Here is an 18,512-nt window from a genome sequence, read left to right as displayed (position 1 = left end):
ATGAAAAAGTGTTTAAGGGCCCCTTTAAAAAACACCAGGTTGTCAAAATTTGAGATATGCTCCTATATACGGCATCTCATAATCATATGTGGTGGTCTTGGTACCTAAAACCTCATGTATTATTATTATTATTATTATTATTATTATTATTATTATTATTATTATTATTATTATTATTATTATTATTATTATTATTATTATTAATACGATAGAACAAATTTAGACAAAACTTTTTTGTTGTTTTCTTTCTCCCTATCCTCTGCCTATACAGTACACTACTGTGTGTGCATGGGCACCTCCCCCCCCCCCCCCCCCGGTATTCAATTCGACCGGTAAACATCTGTTTGAAAGACCTTCCTGTTTATGTTTGCGCACTACACGACATACAAAAGCCTTGCTGTCAAATGTCTCGCTCATTTCTTTTATCCCGTATTTTCTTTTGAACGGCACGTTAACGAACACCAGATTTCCGGAGCCCTCCACTACAGTGATATTGATACGGTAGCTTTGGAACGTAAAACTCCACATATTACCTCTTCTGAACGTTGTGGTTCACTTTTGTGTTTCTTGCTGTGAGTGCCAGTGTTGATCCCCGTTGGTGGCCAGCCGGTCCCCACTGTGGGTAATGGCCATGCTTACAAGCGGCAGTAGCAACAGAGAAGGACGAGGTGGTGTTGTGGCCGTTAGGGTGTACCGGCGTATTCTGCCAGCAAAATGCTCAATTCCTCGCAGCTGGGTCTCGCCACCGAAGAACTAGATGAAGAACACCTGGAACCACCGCCCCTCTACCCGGTGTGTACTGAACATCCTTCTTCATATTATTTCTATGTATAGAAGTCCTGCACTCTTCACTCTGGAATTTTTTATCATTGTGTATTTAAATGCCGTTGGTTTTCATGACAAGACCACGACATGATATTGAGGCACGCCCAGAGGTGGTGGTAGGTTTTTTTTCACTGGCAAGGCATCTACGACAAGTGAATTCATTCAGGTGGCAGGAAGGCGGGTAACTCGTGCATTATCTTTTCATTGTGTTTGACCATGAGGGGGGGGGCATAGGGGGGCAGGCGAGAATTCCGGGGGGGGATGAACTACAGTCTCCTCCCCTCTCTACCCTCCCGCTAGCACCACCCTAGGCATGCCTTAATTGGGCACTCCGGATTGGTTATCACCAGCAAGAGTTTTTCAAAGCCATCACTTGCTCTCTCTTTCCTTCTCTCTCTATGTTTCCTCCCCTCTTTCCGCTGCCTCGTGCGCAGGGTAAGAAACCGGGTAAAACCTGGTTAACCTCCCCGCCTTTCCTTTGCTTCTCTCTTGTTTTTACCTAAAATGTAAGGTGGCTAGTACAGCTCATGGAAATCACATAGTTACTTCTCATTTTCGTTTGCCCCCCCCCCTCCCGTTCATTAAATATAAGCCATTGTCGTTTAGATAACGAAGCAGCCCGGGTGTTACAGTATCTCGATGCGTGTATACGTTTCCTCGAAACCACAAGGCCGACAAGGAGTGACTGTTTTCGCGTAACTATTGCAACTGGGGCACACGTCAATGGCGGGCACACATTTTCTGTGTGTGTGTGTGTGTGTGTGTGTGTGTGTGTGTGTGTGTGTGTGTGTGTGTGTGTGTGTGTGTGTGTGTGTGTGTGTGTGTGTGTGTGTGTGTGTGTGTGTGTGTGTGTGTGTGTGTGTGTGTGTGTGTGTGTGTGTGTGTGTGTGTGTGTGTGTGTGTGTGTGTGTGTGTGTGTGTGTGTGTGTGTGTGTGTGTGTGTGTGTGTGTGTGTGTGTGTGTGTGTGTGTGTGTGTGTGTGTGTGTGTGTGTGTGTGTGTGTGTGTGTGTGTGTGTGTGTGTGTGTGTGTGTGTGTGTGTGTGTGTGTGTGTGTGTGTGTGTGTGTGTGAAAATATAACATGAAACATGAGTTATATTAATCTTGAGCTTAACTTGTGGCAAGCATTGGTGAATGTTACATGAAGGAAAGACAGGAACACCCCGCGACATGAGAAGGCAGGAAAGCAACAATGATCTAGACTTCTTCTTTGGGGTAGGGAGCCGGATTGATATTGATTGATATGTGGGGTTTAACGTCCGAAAACCACCATATCATTATGAGAGACGCCGTAGTGGAAGGCTCCGGAAATTTCGACCACCTGGGGTTCTTTAACGTGCGCCCAAATCTGGGCACACGGGCCTACAAAATTTCCGCCTCCATCGGAAATGCAGCCGCCGCAGCCGGGATTTGATCCCGCGACCTGCAGGTCAGCAGCCGAGTACCTTAGCCACTAGACCACCGCGGCGGGGCGGGGGGGGGGGGGGAGATTGTTTATAACAAGCAAGGACACGGTGTGCATCGCGTATACTCGAATGAGATGTGCTTTCGATGATGATGATGATTAAAGGCCTCCCCTTTGAATCTGGGTGACGGCATGCGCCATCTAGCCTACCTTCATAGTTCGAGTTTAAATTTTGTCCCTCAACTCGGATGTCTTTTTAATTTTGCCCAGCCGCTACTCTTGGCTGGGATGTTATTTTATCGACTTCTCTGCTTTTCCTCCACCAATACTCCAGCCACTGCTTAGTAATACCTTACTGCTGCCCAGTTAATGCTTCCATCAACTGTGAAGCCCAGCGCCTCAGGAAGTGTGACGTTCCCCCCATTTCTATCCGGCTGAATCTTTTGGCATTCCATCACTATGTGGTCGATTGTTTCTTCATTTATGCCACATCCAACACATGTCTCATCCTGTGACGAATATTTGCTCCTGTAAGTTAGAGTTCTCAAGCAGCCAGCCCGCGCCTCAAAGAGCAACGCACTACCTTTATTATTGTCATAAAAGTTCTCTTTCGGATCTCTTGTTTGCTTGCCTTGTAGATTCCCAGCGATCCCTTCTTTTCCATCCTCTCTTTCCACATGAGCGTCTCTGTTTCCCTCACTTGCTTTTTAACTGGCCCCCTTTGCTTATTTGCCGCGGTCAAGTTATATTTAGTCGCCAGCTTTCGCGTCCTCTTCCGCCATTGGGTGTCCACACTTTGTCAAGGCGCCACCTGTAGGGAAGTCCATACTTTACCATAGCATATTACACCACACGGCTCATCCCTTTCGCAGCCTTGGCAGTGTCCAGTGCCACCTTTGGAGATCTCGCAAGAGGATACACATCTGACCTCTGCCCTTGTTGAGCAGCCCAGAAAGTTCTACGAGTCCGGTTTCAACGTTCCTCCACCCAAAAAGCCACGGATCGATCGGTACTGTTTCAAAGTCGTCCCTATGCCGCCTCCTCGCGTCCACTATGGTAAGATAATTCAACTTCTTCTACAGGTCACTGCCTGAATTATAGTTTCCACCCGTACGGCCAGTAACAACGAAATATTATTTTATATAAGTAGCGCTCTTCAATTCTACTAAACTTGCGCCAACATATGTAAATGCCAATTTAAACTTGATGATAGCATTTATGTTTCACACGAAGGGGAACTTGAATTCAGAAGATGTACGAATTGATTACCAGGGTTGTTACTAGGCTTGCTAGTAACGTATGTTTGTAAATGACAAAGCAGAAGATTTACCAGGTGAACAGAACTTGGAGAAAAGGGCTGTGTCCACGTGCGTTTCATCTATTATTGATCCGCTGTGCTCTTTTTTTAACTGTTGCTGTTCTGTCTCTTTAGCTGTTTATACACAGCTAAAGCTTCACTATAATGTAAGCAAGGTCCCATGCGAGAGCCTAAACGTCTTTTAAATTAGAGCACTTTATATTTAGTAAATATTTCACTGCGAAAAAAAAACGTGCTGAAAAACAGGAACATAGACGCACACTCAAAGCACGTGTTTCCAGCTGACTTTATTAGGTGATGATCTTCAATATAGCAAAAGAACAGAACATGGAACAGTCGCGATGACATTGATGAAAACAGAGAAGTCACGTTGATGAAAACAGCGAGATCACATACACATTTGGTGCACGGGAGTTTCCGGATATTCTAAGTTTGTTTATTTCATTCATGGACCAAGAAGTTATCTTCTTTTTTTTTTGCGATATGAAATGAATCTCTCTTTTTTTTTTCACTGTGTACACTTATTACGATGTTGACCTACGTTTGACTGCATATCATTAAACTTTCGATTTCAGTCTATACCGTGCTGATAGGATACTTCTCTTTCAGGCAATATTTTCATATATTCACATATTTATAACAGATAGTCCGAGTCACTTGTAAGCGAACCGGGAAAGTGACGTGCCCTGTGCTCCATCTGGTGAAAAGCGTGCGGGAATACCGCATATGCTCTCCATAAGTGAAGCCCTCGGCCGTATTCTGCGTTCCTACGGCGTCCATTAGGCACATGTCCCGGACCAAAAGCTACGGCAATCGCTTGTAAATGTGAAAGACAGGTTAGCCAAAGTGAAATTCCCTGGTGTGGTGTACGCCGTCCCTTGGGCGGATTGTGACGATGTGTATATCGGTGAAAGTGGTGTCTCTGAAAGGTGCCTCAAACAGCACAGTGCCTTGGCCGAGCATGAGTCAGGTGGTCACACAATCGATTTGGGGAAGGCACGTGTTCTCACTAGAGAAAAAAATTGGCAGCATATCCACGGTGTGAATGATAGATAGTGGGGCGAAGCATTCGTCCGTCCATTTGTTCTTGCTTCCGTTCGTCAATGCGTCCGTCTGTGTGACCATCCGTGCGTACGTCTGTTCGTGCGTCCGTCCCTGCGTCCGTTCATGCGTCCATCCATGCATCTGTCTGTGTGCCCGTTCGTCCATCTATTCAACACTTTAAGTACCACTATCTCGCATCTTTTTATCCTATATTCCCCATATAGAAGCACCGCCATTCAACGGATATTCCAAGGACTAAACGAGAGGTGGCACACGCACACTTTTTTATGGCTTGCGGTTCGGGTCTACTTCCCGCCTTTAACCACCTCGAGTTCATGGTATACACTAGTTCATTGTATTCATGGAACTATGGCTCAACGCTCGCTAAACCTTTCTAAAACTAAGGAGGTTACACCCAAGGAGGATTAAAGAAAAAATCCTCCTTGGTTACACCCAGCGAGCATAACGTAGCAACCCTTTCGTGTCAGATAATGCTCAATGTACATGCCAATGGCTGCTGATGGGGATCGCAGCGTGCGCGTTAACTAAAAGCCGAATGCTCCTGTTTCTCATTCTCCATTAGCAGTCATTGGCATGTACATTGAGCACCATTTTTTATTGTTCTACAACGCACAGAAGAAATCTCTCTCCGGCACCACCTTGGAGGTCGAGATGTTATACTCGTTACATACTACAACGGCTACGAGGGATGAACAGGTGTAAGAAGCTTCGTCTCCAAAAGGACTGTCACGGTGTCTTTATCTTGAGTTATTTGTGATACAAACCACTCCGCGCACTTTAAGCAGGAGCGATAGTAATCGGTTGTCAGTATATGCGAGCTGCCTGCGTGATATATTGAAACATACATATGACGAACTGATTTACACATGTATTCATTTCACTGTGAACAAGGCTTCCGTGTGGTAGCCGAAACGTGTTTTCTCTCTGTTTTTTTTTCTTTTTAAACATTTACTTTGGTCGGCGCAGTGCCTCCAGGTTTTTTTACCTTCCACCATTATTATTATTATTATTATTATTATTATTATTATTATTATTATTATTATTATTATTATTATTATTATTATTATTATTATTATTATTATTCAGAAAAGGGTGTCTCAGCCCCACAAACGTCATCGGCTATATTTCTTAATTATTTGTTGGGTGATTGTCGCCTTCATCTTAAGTGGGCTGCGGCCGAGTAGTCGGAGATGAACCCATTGTGACGAATACCCGTAAATCTTACAAACCGTGACTACATGACACGCCGTGACGACCGGAGACGATAAGAAGCCTTTATATACAGCCCCAAATGGGCTTCACGCCTAAAATAAATTTTGTTTTTTTTATTTCTTGTACGACCCGGAAACGCATCGAAAGTTGGAGGAGAAATTAATCGACAACACAAAGAACAGGAGAAATTAATGAGGAAAAATGAGTTCCGCGAGACCATAGCAAGTGGAGTAAAGATCACGAAACTAGTCCTTCACTCCTTTGCATAATGCGGCAATGCCAGCCAGCTGAACTTCCGGCTATAGATAAATATAGTCAAGTTGAGCTGTGAACTGTCGCTTATGTGGTTGCGATTTCTCTCCCGCAGATTCCTCGTACTTTCCGGACGAACTGAAGGTTTCGAAAATGGCGAAAAAGACCAAGAGGTCGTCTCAAACGTCTGTCGCTCAAGTAAACATTGAGCAAGAGCTGCTGGCGCTGCAGGTGTGTGTTCTGTTTTTTCATTAATTAGGTTCGATTGATTTGTATGTGGGGTTTAACGTCCCAAAACCACCATGTGATTATGAGAGACGCCGTAGTGGAGGGCTCCGCAGATTTAGACCATCTGGGGTTCTTTAACGTGCACCCATATCTGAGCACACGGGCCTACAGTATTTCCGCCTCCATCGGAAATGCAGCCGCCGCAGCAGGGATTCGAACCCGGGACCTGCGGGTCAGCAGCCGAGTACCTTAGCCACTAGACCACCGCGGCGGGGCGATTTCATTAATTAGAGTACATTTCAGAGTACACCGGGAGCATGGTCCGTAGATCATTCGGTACGACTGCGTACGCTTAACTGCTGTAACGCTTAACATTTTCCAAATGTGAGGGCGTCATCGCGGTGGGGCGTTTTTTTCATACAGAGTCAAATCAGTGTTCGTCGAAGGATTTATTAGGTTGTGAATTTTGGCGGGAGTTCAAGAATTATGAAATAATGATTGCATAGCGTGGACAGAAACGGAACGTGTTATCGTAAGATCCACAAATTCCAAGTTCTGAACCCAACCTGGGGTGTTGGAAGATTTTCCTTTCTTTTTTTTTTTTTTTTGAAGGCGAGGGGAGGCATCATTTTGATCTGAAGTTGGGGCCAGGAACGAAGATGTGGTTGAGTGCCATGCTGTGCTTTGTATTAAAAGGCAAAACAAAACAAAATAGGGGACCCTAAAGTGTCGCTTTTACACTATAAGCCGAAATTCGGCATAGTTGGACTAACTGCGTTCGTTAAACCAACGGACGAACGGTTCGTCCAACAGGGACTAAATGCGTGGCAGTGCGTGTCGTGCGCAAATGCCCGGCAATGAAGGGACCAACGGGGAGGGCAACTGCGCCGCGATCGCCTCCTGTCGACGCTGCACTGCAATGCTCGGCGTGGTCGGCGATCATGAAAACGAGTTATATAGACTATTCGCCACTGTGAAAGCGAAGCACTATGAAACGAATAGAAGATGTTATGAGAGGCATGTAGTACAACACGAAGTCAGTTCATGAGGTGTTGAACACGATATCGATCTTCTGTTCTAGTTCGTACTTCAAACACTTAGCCCGTGAAACCTTTTCGAACTTGCTATGCACGGGCCCACTACGTGGCCTTAAGGAAACAAGCGCAGTATAGCGTGTGCGCCTTTTGTAGTGACGTTGACGCCCAATTGCAATGGGCGCTTGTACTGTGCATGATTACTGCAATAATTCATGATGTATTTTGAAGCATGTTATACAGGACACGCGTGTTTGTAAAGCATGTGTCACTTTCACTGCATTTCCAAGCAGATTAAGTTATTTTCACTGTATTCAGAAGGAGACGCATTGCCGTGTTCAATGTGTTCACAAACAGTCGTTCGCCATGGGGTATCTGACTGCTAATCTGTAGCAAATCGGAAACAATTGACCAAGTTTTTCTACACTGTTGGAAAGGAAGTAAGAAGTACCTTTGGAACGTTTGTACAGAGGACAATTAAAAAATAATTTCCGTTAGACCATCATGTAGTTAGGTACTTCGCAATAGAGAATGATTGTGAACTACTTTTTGATGCAATCATGATCACTGCCTTCCACAGTAAAGGGCGCTCTCGAACGGCTAGATTTCACTGGGACCTTCACAACAGACCCGCAAGACAGTATTTTATAGAAAGTATATCAACGCTTCTCGAAATAGTAGGAACCAATGAATGTGTTCTTGGAGGATTAGGAAAGGTAGAAACCCTGCTGACCATGAAGGAATTTCAGGGCGCGATGTGCTTTAGCAGTGTTGACTGATGGCCGTAGTAATTGTGCTGTCATGTTTGTTATAACTGTATTATATTTTTCTTGACCCCCCGCGTGCGAAGGTAAATCAGAAGTAAAGAAAAAAAGAAGACGCATGGCGGTGTGGTAAAACATTCGCTTCCCACGCAAACGACCCGGGTTTGATCCCCAATCTGACCCAGGATGTTTTTTATTATTCATTTTATTTGCATCGTTCTCAATTTTGCGGTCACGCATAAGATTATGATTTTTCACTAACAACAAACGACGCCGACACCGACACCGGAATTTCTGCGAAACGAGCTCTCTGATGCTATTGCGTTGAAATGAGAGGGAGGGGGGGGGGCGTTGGGCCCCCCTCACTGCTAGTACAATCGTGGTGGCGTTATTGCAGAAGTAATAAGGGTAATTCTCTCTGTGTTATGCGAAAATAGGCATGACCAGAATTTTTCAGGAAAGGGGTTGCGACATCACTTCATGCACATATCTAGGATTTGAAGCACTAGATTTACGATATATAGATACGATAGAGTGGGCACGAGAGCAGTGGTCAGAGTGGGCACGAGAGCAGTGGTCTCTGCACAGCTCTAAGCCGCTATTTCTTCACCATGCAGGCCTTCTTTGCGAACATCCTGCCGTGGTTATCAATTTGCTCTGCTGGCTTGGCGCATGTAGGTGCGCCGCTACCGACAATGAACCTCGTCAGCGTAGCCGATCAACACATGCCGAGCTCTGACGCCCCTTGGGTGCTCTTTGAGGATCCACCAGCCCCATCGACGACAGCAGCAATCGCCACCGACAGTTTTAAGAAGCAACACCTGGACACCGCCTTCAGTGGGCACGAGAGCAGTGGTCTCTGCACAGCTCTAAGCCGCTATTTCTTCACCATGCAGGCCTTCTTTGCGAACATCCTGCCGTGGTTATCAATTTGCTCTGCTGGCTTGGCGCATGTAGGTGCGCCGCTACCGACAATGAACCTCGTCAGCGTAGCCGATCAACACATGCCGAGCTCTGACGCCCCTTGGGTGCTCTTTGAGGATCCACCAGCCCCATCGACGACAGCAGCAATCGCCACCGACAGTTTTAAGAAGCAACACCTGGACACCGCCTTCAGTGGGCACGAGAGCAGTGGTCTCTGCACAGCTCTAAGCCGCTATTTCTTCACCATGCAGGTGTGTACTCCTTTACTACACGCTAAAAAATCTGACAACCGCTGTCTACTGCTGTTCCCGTGCCCACGGGTGTTGTGCGAGACTCTGTGTGAATGTTTTTCAATGGCTCACACCTTGCTTTGTTCCGGCGACATTGAGACTAACCCTGGACCCAATACCCGTGCCACAACACAACAAGAATTTCATGAGTTACCCGAAAACCCTGCCGAACAAATGAATGTCTTATTCCATATGTTGAAAGACGTGCACTCGCGTTCGTTACAGAGCTCACAGTGTCAGTCTGAGCTTGCTATTGATGTAAAAGCAATTAAAGCCGGACAAAAAAACATTCACGTTGAAATTACTGGTATCCGGAAGCGACTTGACGAATTGGAAGAAAAATCGATCAAACTGGATACTATGACTGAAGAATTAGCAAGTGTGCAAAAAGCCGTAGAAGAACTAACCGACGAGAATAACCACGTGCAATCTAGACTAACCGAGCTAGAGGACAGGTCCAGAAGGGACAATTTAATCTTTCATGGTGTTCCAGACTCTAGAGAAACGTGGCAAGAAACCGAGGCGAAATTGACGAATTCTATTTCTGCTATTCTTGACAGTTTTTCCAGCGAGTCATTTCAAAGGGTGCACCGTTTGGGTAACCCTTCACCCACTAAGTGCCGCCCCATCGTCGCCAAGTTCACTGACTTCAAAACGAAAGAGAAAGTGCTGTCACTGCGCAATCAACTAAAAGATAAGAATATTTCAGTAAGCGACGATTTCTCTGTGGCAACGAGGCAGGCACGAAAAAAACTTATTGACTTTGGGAAAGCTCAGGCCGGTTCTTCACCACTTAAGCTGCGTTACAACAAGTTACTACTAAATAACAAATGTTACATGTATTTTCCCGAGTGCGACAAAGTTCTAGAGGTGAAAAAACGTACCAATTATGTCAATAATGCGAGAGCTTCTTCTTCTGTGAACACGACTACATAGGGTTGCGCGAGGGGAGGTGACCACAAATCAAATCTTCAGGTATCTGTCGTTTTTTCTAACGTTAGAAGTGTACTAAATAAATATAATTCTTTATCATCAGCTATTGATACATGTAGCGCAAAAATAGTTGCATTGACTGAAACTTGGCTCCATGCGCATGTCCGCGATCAAGAAATCTTTGATGACGCAACCAATTTTCACATGTACCGTTGTGATCGGACAGTGCGCAGGGGAGGCGGCGTTCTTCTGGCAGTCTCAAAAGACACTCCTTCTTCCTGTATTCATATTAACACTGAACTAGAGCTAGTCTGGGCTATAGTAACCATTGGACACCATAAGATAATATTAGGTGTATGCTATCGTTCTCCCTCTTCACCTTCAACATTTGTCGATGAACTTCACGACGCAATTAATATAGTTTGCACACGATTTCCATCACATCCCCTGTTTCTCCTCGGAGATTTTAACTTTCCTAGTATAATGTGGAACGCATACGCACCCTACTCTTTACCGTCTTCGCCGCAACCAAATGAATTCATTAACCTATGTTCAACGTTTTCCCTGACGCAAGTAGTGGCCTTACCGACTAGGGCAACTACTAACAGTGCTAGCATTCTTGATCTGATACTAACAAACCGACCAGACTTTGTTACCGCTATAACCTACGCACCAGGTATCAGTGACCATTCTTTACTTTCATTTTCATTTAATGCACCCTGTCCTAATAGAGATAAAAAAAAGAAAAAGATACGGGACTATAAAAAAGCCAACTTTGACAAGATAAACAGTGAACTAGCAACTTTTCTAGACATATTTCTAAGCAGTTTTGATACCCGTTCAGTGCAGTGTAACTGGGATATGTTTGCAGATGAAGTTGAACAACTAACCAATAAGTATATCCCTTGCCGTACTATCACAACTAACGCACGTGCGCCATGGTACAACGCGTACATCAAACGCTTATCTAACCGAAAGAAACGTTTTTATCGTGCAGCAAGATGTTTACCCACTAACCACCCACGCTGGGCTGCCTACAAATCTGCATCATCCATCTACATATCTGCACTAAAATCCGCTAAAGACAACTTCCTCACTCAAGTCCTGCCGTCTATGTTACAAACAAATGCAAAAAAATTCTGGCGAGTTATTAACCCCCTATCTGACAATCATATTTCCTTGATCGATTCATCCGGTAACGAAATTAGTGAAGCCCTTTGCGCTTCTGTTCTCAACGATTCTTTTATCCAAAACTTCTCCGTAGATAGCCATAATGATTTACCTAGCGCAACCTTGCACAATTATTCACCCATGTCATCCGTGATTATCGAAACTCCTGGAGTTGTACGTCTCATTGAATCACTTAAGAACGATTCATCTCCTGGTTATGATGGTATTAACACAAAATTTTTAAAAAATACTAGCGCTTATAGTTCCATTATAGTTACTAAAATTTTTCAACAGTCACTAGATACCTCTACTATTCCTAGTCAATGGAAAATCGGAAAAGTCGTTCCACTCCATAAATCTGGTAATAAACACTCTTCGAATAATTATCGTCCCATTTCTTTAACCAGTATTTGTTGTAAAATGCTCGAGCATATAATATTTACAAACATAGTCAATTTTTTAGAATCAAATTCATTTTTCACGTCAGCACAACATGGCTTCCGTAAAACATATTCATGTGAAACACAGCTAATATCATTCACTCATCACTTACATCAGATCCTTGATAAATCATCCCATGCTGACTGTATTTTTTTAGATTTTTCAAAAGCTTTTGACAAGGTTTGCCATAGACTTCTACTTTACAAACTACACCAACTAAACCTTGACGGTAACCTACTAATGTGGATTGAATGCTTTCTCACTAACAGATCACAATTCGTTACTGCCAACTGTCATAATTCTCCATTTCGCGAAGTTCATTCTGGCGTTCCGCAAGGGTCCGTCTTAGGTCCCTTGTTGTTTCTCATTTATATTAATGACCTGTCATCAGTTGTATCATCAAAAATTCATCTATTTGCTGACGACTGTGTTATTTTTCGAGAAATTACTACCGATAATGACATTAATATATTGCAGTCTGACCTTAACGCTATATCTAACTGGTGTGATAAATGGCTAATGGACCTAAACATTAAAAAGTGTAAAATCATGCGTGTATCAAGAAGTTGCACTACTTCACCTATTTACTATCTTAATAACATTCCTTTGGATTCTGTTAACTCTTATAAGTATCTTGGAGTTCACATAACAACTAACCTCAACTGGACAACTCATATTGAATACATCATTATCAATGCTAACCGCATGCTTGGCTATTTACGACGTAACTTTTTTAACGCTCCACATGGTTTAAAACTGCTACTTTATAAAACACTAATACGCTCTAAACTAGAATATGCTACAACCGTGTGGGACCCTACCTATAATAACCTGGTAACTTCCCTTGAACTTGTTCAGAATAACTCCGTTCGTTTTATATTGTCCAATTATAACAGAACCGCTAGCATTTCAACCATGAAAACTTCACTTGCACTTCCTTCCTTAGCATCTCGCAGAAAAGTCTCCCGTCTAACTCTATTTCACAAGATCTACCATCATCCCATCTTGCATGCCCAACTACTACTTCGCCCACAGCACATTTCCCACCGCATTGACCACCATCACAAAGTAGGCATCCCTTCATGCAACACAAAAACTTTTTTCAATTCTTTTTTGCCTCGCACATCAAAGGAGTGGAACAGACTTCCCGGTGACATTGTTGCTATTACTGATAACAATTTGTTCCGTGATGCTTTAGCTAACATTGTGTAATAAGTTCTTTTTTTGTGTTTTGTTGCAACAGCTAACATTGTATATTTAGGCTTGTTGTTGTATTACCTAACATGTATTATTATACAGCATATTAACAAACATTGTGCTCTTCCAAATTTATTTGTACGATTTAACCGTATTCACTGCTTTTTTTGTTAAATTCAATATTTTATTGTAAATAACCCACCCCCCTCTGTAATGCCATTTGGCCCTGAGGGTAAATAAATAAATAAATAAATAAATAAATAAATAAATATGATCACGAGACATGCTGTAGGGGGTGGGGGAAAGGGGGGGTACGTGGCTCTGAAAATTTCGACTGACTGACATCGCACCCCAAACGCATGCCTCTGGGTTAAACGACGTAGCGCGTTTTAAAACATGGGACAGGGGAAGGGACAGAAGGGAGCGCTTTCCTTCCCTTGTCCTATGTTTAAAAACGCGCTACGTCGATTAAGTATGTCTTACCAACATGCCCAACTTCATACTCTAGTGCCTCTGGGATTTCGGCTCCGTCGAAGTGCGACGGCCGTGGCCTCCATGGCTCAAACCAGTGACCTTCGAGGCGGCAGGCAAACACACTGTGCCACTGTGGCGCGCCCTATATGCATGCTGGGGCGTGTGTTTGTATCTACGCACGCGTTATAGTCCCATCAAAATCTAAAAACATATCAGAGGGGAGAGCCCGCCAGACCACCCTTACTGGCTACATCACATGCAGAGACGACTGCAGTATATCACCGCCACAGTTACGCAATAACGGTTGCCTGTTGCCCATTTCCCCAAACGCGTGCGGGGGCCTGACGACGCCTTGGCAACAGTGGTGCTGTAAGCGGCGTTGGCAGGTCGGTGCCAAGGTTCTACAAACGGTGGTGCCAAGCCCCCTCCCACCCTCCTTAATCTGTGCCGGCATCGGCCTTGAAGTCCCAGCAAAGCTCCCCCTCCCCTTTCCTGTTTGCCCCCCTCAAGACCAAATGCTGCCGATGGTCATGCTATAAAGTATACAACTTTTTCTGTGTTATCTTAAAAATCAAGCTTTGTACGTTGCGTTGTAATGAAGATGTGCCGCCTTGTTTTACGCGCGATATATTATTGCAGGCTCGTAGAGAGGATGAGACAGCATGTGACAGTGATGATGAAGGGGAAGAAGAATCCACCGAAAAGAGCAGCGAAAGTGGAATTGGAGATGAGGAGAAAGGCGAGTCAGATGAGGAAGAGATGGAAGAGGTAGAGAATTCATATTACGCAGATCGTGCCATATATGTAAATGCTGTTTGTTTTTTACCGTGGCTTCCTCTCATATATTTAAATCGGTTAGCGAGCAGTATTCTTTTGAAACTACATATATCCGCAGTTTTTTGTGGGGCGATTAAAACTTTTCCCGACAAAGCGTAGTTCATAGCGCTATATGCTGCATATTTCTTTTTCTTCCAGGCCACCGACTATGTGCATAATTATTACGACGATTTTGAAGACGATGGGGCCTTCATTGAGGATAACTTCGATGATGCCACCTTCTTCTGAGGCCTACAGCTGTCCTGTCTGAGCAGGATTAACCCGAACGGAAGCACTGCTAAATTTCTTCCTTCACTTCGTATACTTTCGTGCACACGTCGTGCAACCTTTGTTTTTGACCAGATCTGCCCGCCATGATGGATGCACTCGAGCATTGAACGGATGCCAGTAGAGCGTGTTAGCAACTGAAACCTGCACATAACGAGCGCGACCCGCGCAAAATATTGGTTATAATAACGGTATTATAACTTCAGTTCGACAGCATCACGGTACGCATAACGTATACGCCTATTACGAATATTAGATATAACGACGATTTTGTGTATAGATGGTTCGTGGTTTAGCGACCGGGCATAGGTGCCTTCTTTGGCTTTCGCGATAACACGGACCTGCAAAGTGCAGGTCAGCATCGGAACTGTGCAGTACGACATACAGCTTAGTATCATTTTATTTATTTCCTGATTTCCGCAAATTCTGTCCCACAACGAATACACCCTACTATGTGGTATGAAAGTGTGTACGACACTTGTAAATCACTGGCATGTGCGTGAGGGGGGGGGGAAGTTCCCCCCCTAGTGACTGAAGATGGGGCGCTAAATCTATTTCATATATTGACTATGGAACGGGCACCCTATTAGTCACTTGTGAGAGGGGGCGCGAAATCTGCCCGATAGATTGACTTAATAGGGTGGGGCAAGAATTCACCCCCCCCCCCCACCTTAACGGGAAGCCTGCGCACGCAAATGCCTGCAGTGCCACCTATCGCTCAGTGCCATGCCTGCAGTGCCACCTATCGCTGCAGTGCCACCTAACGTCCAGTTGTGGACGCCCAACTGGTGCGATCAGGCCTTGAGGATCAGTGACGTCAGGTGAAGGGTCATGACTGCAGGATCGGCAAAAAATGAAAAGCAAAAGAAGGGTGCAATGTGAAGCGTGGCCTTCGTTTTGTTTTGTGTGTAAAGAAAATCGTGAACCATGTAAGTCCCCCTTTCATGCGGGAAATCTTACGTGAGCCAGATTGGCCGCTGTTTGAGCGTCTGCACCGCAGCTTTTTGACATGTGCTCCGTCGTGCGATTTGGCCTTGGATTGCCGTCGGTGTGGTTGCAAATTGCAATCCGCTGTTTGAACTAACCTTTTTGAACTAACCTGTTTGTCCGCTGTTTGAACTAACCTTGCGGTCTGGGTCGTGCCCTCCTCCTTTTGTTTGTAGTATGTATGCAGCCACCTCTACTTTATGAATTGCTCACTAGATGTCATTGTGGGTATATATCCTAGAAAATATCACTAGATGGCATTTGTGGTTTCCTTATAGTTGGCAATTAAAGAGGATAGATGGTGCTTTTATAATAAATTTACCTCATATACACGGAGTGAATGATAATGAGTGGGGCGAAGCGTCCGTCCGTCTTTCCAATGCGTGCTTCAGTGTGATAGGAGCGGACGGACAGACGGACGTACGCTACGTCCCACTCATCAACATTCAGTTCGTGGATGTGCTGGGATTTTGTTTTATTGCGTCACTGTTAGGGAGCAATGAACTCGTGAGATATAGCCGAGGCTTGCGTGAACCATAGGCAAGGCGTTATGTGCGTGAGCCAGCCATCCGCACACCTCCACGATAAGGCATTATCATTCCTCAACATAGCTTCCTAATATCGCACTTGTCATTAGCGTGGGCTTAATTAACACTTGGCGCACTTTAGAACAAAAAATGTGCGCGATGTATGATTTGTAGTTTGTTATTTTTCTAAACGATAGAATGGCTGTACTGTGGTTTTCTTTTATCTATTTATGTATTCGTTATTTCTCGCTTCTATCGCCACGTGCGTCATTCTGCATGCTCTGCTCAGCAGGTTTCCGTGGATAGTCTAAATAATTTTTTGCTCTCATGATATGAAAAGGATGCGTAAGATCATTGTGATTTGCCATAGTAAATATTCTTGCGTGTTCGGAAATAAACGTGGTCTGAAGTTAGCGCCATTCTACGTCTCTATCTTTTGTATCCTTGTCTTATGCGCTATCTGCACTCGAAGTTGCATGTGCATGTTCACCATCCTGCGATACTTGCTGCATTTACCAGGATGTTTGCTTAGGCCCACGGCCTCCTAGACTAGGTAAGCCAACCACCTTGAACGACTCGGTCATTGGCTCACTCTGTGAATAAAGTATATTACTTTCGTTTGCTCCAACTCCACTACCTAGCCCGGCTAGTGTATGCCAAAGTCCCTAGGCGAAACAAGTTGTTTTATCTATGGACCTTACTTTACCCCACCTATACCGAACCTCTACCCCACCGACATGTGTAAAGCATGCGAGCACAGAGCACCGCTGAACCACATGCTCCTGGAATGTGCCTTAGACAGCTGTCGTGAAAACGCCGCCTTAATGCCAGACCACGGGAAGGCCCGAGTTCATTCGTTCTTGCCGCCCCCCTGGCTGCGGGATCCGCGGAGGACCTTCTTCGTGGGCGCCACCGCCGCTAGGAGGCGGCCTTCCAAAGCTCGGAACTAAACGACCAGCTCTGGGCCGTCACGCAGGCTGAGGATGCCGCCCGAGTCCAGGGACTCCGAGCCGCCATCTGAAGCCACCGAGACCAGACTGCCGGCCCATTATGTGCAATAGTCTTTTCTCTCTCTCATTTTCCTCTATCAGTAAGCAACACGAACACTATCCATCGGTGCGTCACTGGGCGAAAGCTTTATCTATTATGCGAATGCGACGTTAAGCGAAACGCTGGCGCGTACTGTATGAAATGTCGCATGACCGTACCTTGTGACTCGAGTAGCTCGAGCAGCACGCTCACTTGCATGGTCTTTGAGGCGTTCGAGTTACAAATGAAATCTGAAAAGCGGTGTTCTCGTGATAAAAGATACATGGCAGAATAGCCACACAGTATGGATTTCACCTGAAAATCATCCTGAGAAGGTTATTGACCCTGCGGGGTTTTCTGGGAGCGTGCCCCTGCACGTTACTTTGTGGTACATAACGTAGTTTTCGACTCGCTTGTGCATATTAAAATAACGAGTCAGGTTTGCCGGTGCTTTGCAATGTTTCCGCATATTCGTGTTTTTGATCGGGATCGATATGGCCTGCATATACGGTAGGGATGGAAATTGACATTGTTTTGCAGGTGGCAGCAAGCATGTCTGAAACGAAATGTGCAACAAGTATACCGCTCACTCCACTTGTGGTCTTCGAAGGCTTTGGGGTCGATTATTTTAAATAGGGCAGTGTTACGTTCACTTGCTGCAGTCACCAACTAGAAAAACACGCCGGAAAGTATGCAACTGTGAGATGTCACGAGATCTATGACCAGCAGCCGCAAGAAGTGTGCTCATATAGGCACCCAGTTGAAAATGTGTTATTGGTAATCCAACTAGTTTTAACTGGTATTAACTGATATATGCGCGTGGGGGGCATGGTGCGGAGTGGTAGGGGTCATTCTCATGAGTCAAGACAAGCATGCTGGCATGTGAGCTTTCTAGCACTCGGACGCAGACAAAAGGGATAGATAAGTGAACATTTTGAATCCTTTCGGGGTTGAGGGCTGTCGCCCTAATTGCTAACGATAACATAATAATCACCAGTTCTTCTGATTTCAGTTATGTTGCATCACTTTTTGAAAGTGCATCCCAAGTCTTTCCTGCGCCAGTTTTAAATTAGCGGACGCAATTGTTAAAAGCTGCCTACTGCACAACAGACAGCAACACCATCCATTGGTAGCCTGTCAACATATCTGGGGCGTATAATCGGCATTTTTAACGACGACTTATACGTTCTATGCACCTGTAATCCGAGCCCAGCGCAGCTGTGAGAGTATTATTTATTGACTTGATCCATGCTTGATCGCACGCAGAGCGTGGAGAACAAGGGTAGGGTAGACCCTGGTTATCGTTCTCTGCACTGTATACATGTACCGGCCGC

General features: G+C 44.9%; 1 protein-coding gene across 2 annotated transcripts; it reads left to right on the top strand.

Moving 5' to 3' along the window:
• The first annotated feature begins 693 nt into the window (after window positions 1-693).
• LOC119173804 (uncharacterized) lies at window positions 694-16,569 on the top strand. 2 transcript variants are annotated; one of them, XM_037424587.2, is made up of 5 exons: window positions 694-792; window positions 3,102-3,285; window positions 6,192-6,307; window positions 14,171-14,299; window positions 14,507-16,569. In XM_037424587.2, the coding sequence occupies exons 1-5, from the start codon at window positions 715-717 to the stop codon at window positions 14,594-14,596; spliced, it is 597 nt and encodes a 198-aa protein (XP_037280484.2). In that variant the 5' UTR covers window positions 694-714; the 3' UTR covers window positions 14,597-16,569. The 2 variants fall into 2 exon arrangements, with proteins under 2 accessions (XP_037280484.2, XP_075751844.1); XM_075895729.1 differs by lacking the exons at window positions 694-792; window positions 3,102-3,285; window positions 6,192-6,307 and adding an exon at window positions 8,674-9,277.
• Window positions 16,570-18,512: the final 1,943 nt, after the last annotated feature.

The sequence above is a fragment of the Rhipicephalus microplus genome, chromosome 5 (assembly GCF_043290135.1).
Source record: "Rhipicephalus microplus isolate Deutch F79 chromosome 5, USDA_Rmic, whole genome shotgun sequence".
Lineage (NCBI taxonomy): Eukaryota > Metazoa > Arthropoda > Arachnida > Ixodida > Ixodidae > Rhipicephalus > Rhipicephalus microplus.
This window is presented reverse-complemented; position numbering and strand designations above follow the sequence as displayed.

Bases quoted from the DNA above. Each gene is read 5' to 3' on its own strand.
- LOC119173804 (XM_075895729.1), top strand. From the start codon at position 8,714: ATGCAGGCCTTCTTTGCGAACATCCTGCCGTGGTTATCAATTTGCTCT. The intron at 9,278-14,170 runs GTGTGTACTCCT...ATATTATTGCAG, and splicing joins GCTATTTCTTCACCATGCAG to GCTCGTAGAGAGGATGAGAC. The intron at 14,300-14,506 runs GTAGAGAATTCA...TTTTTCTTCCAG, and splicing joins ATGAGGAAGAGATGGAAGAG to GCCACCGACTATGTGCATAA.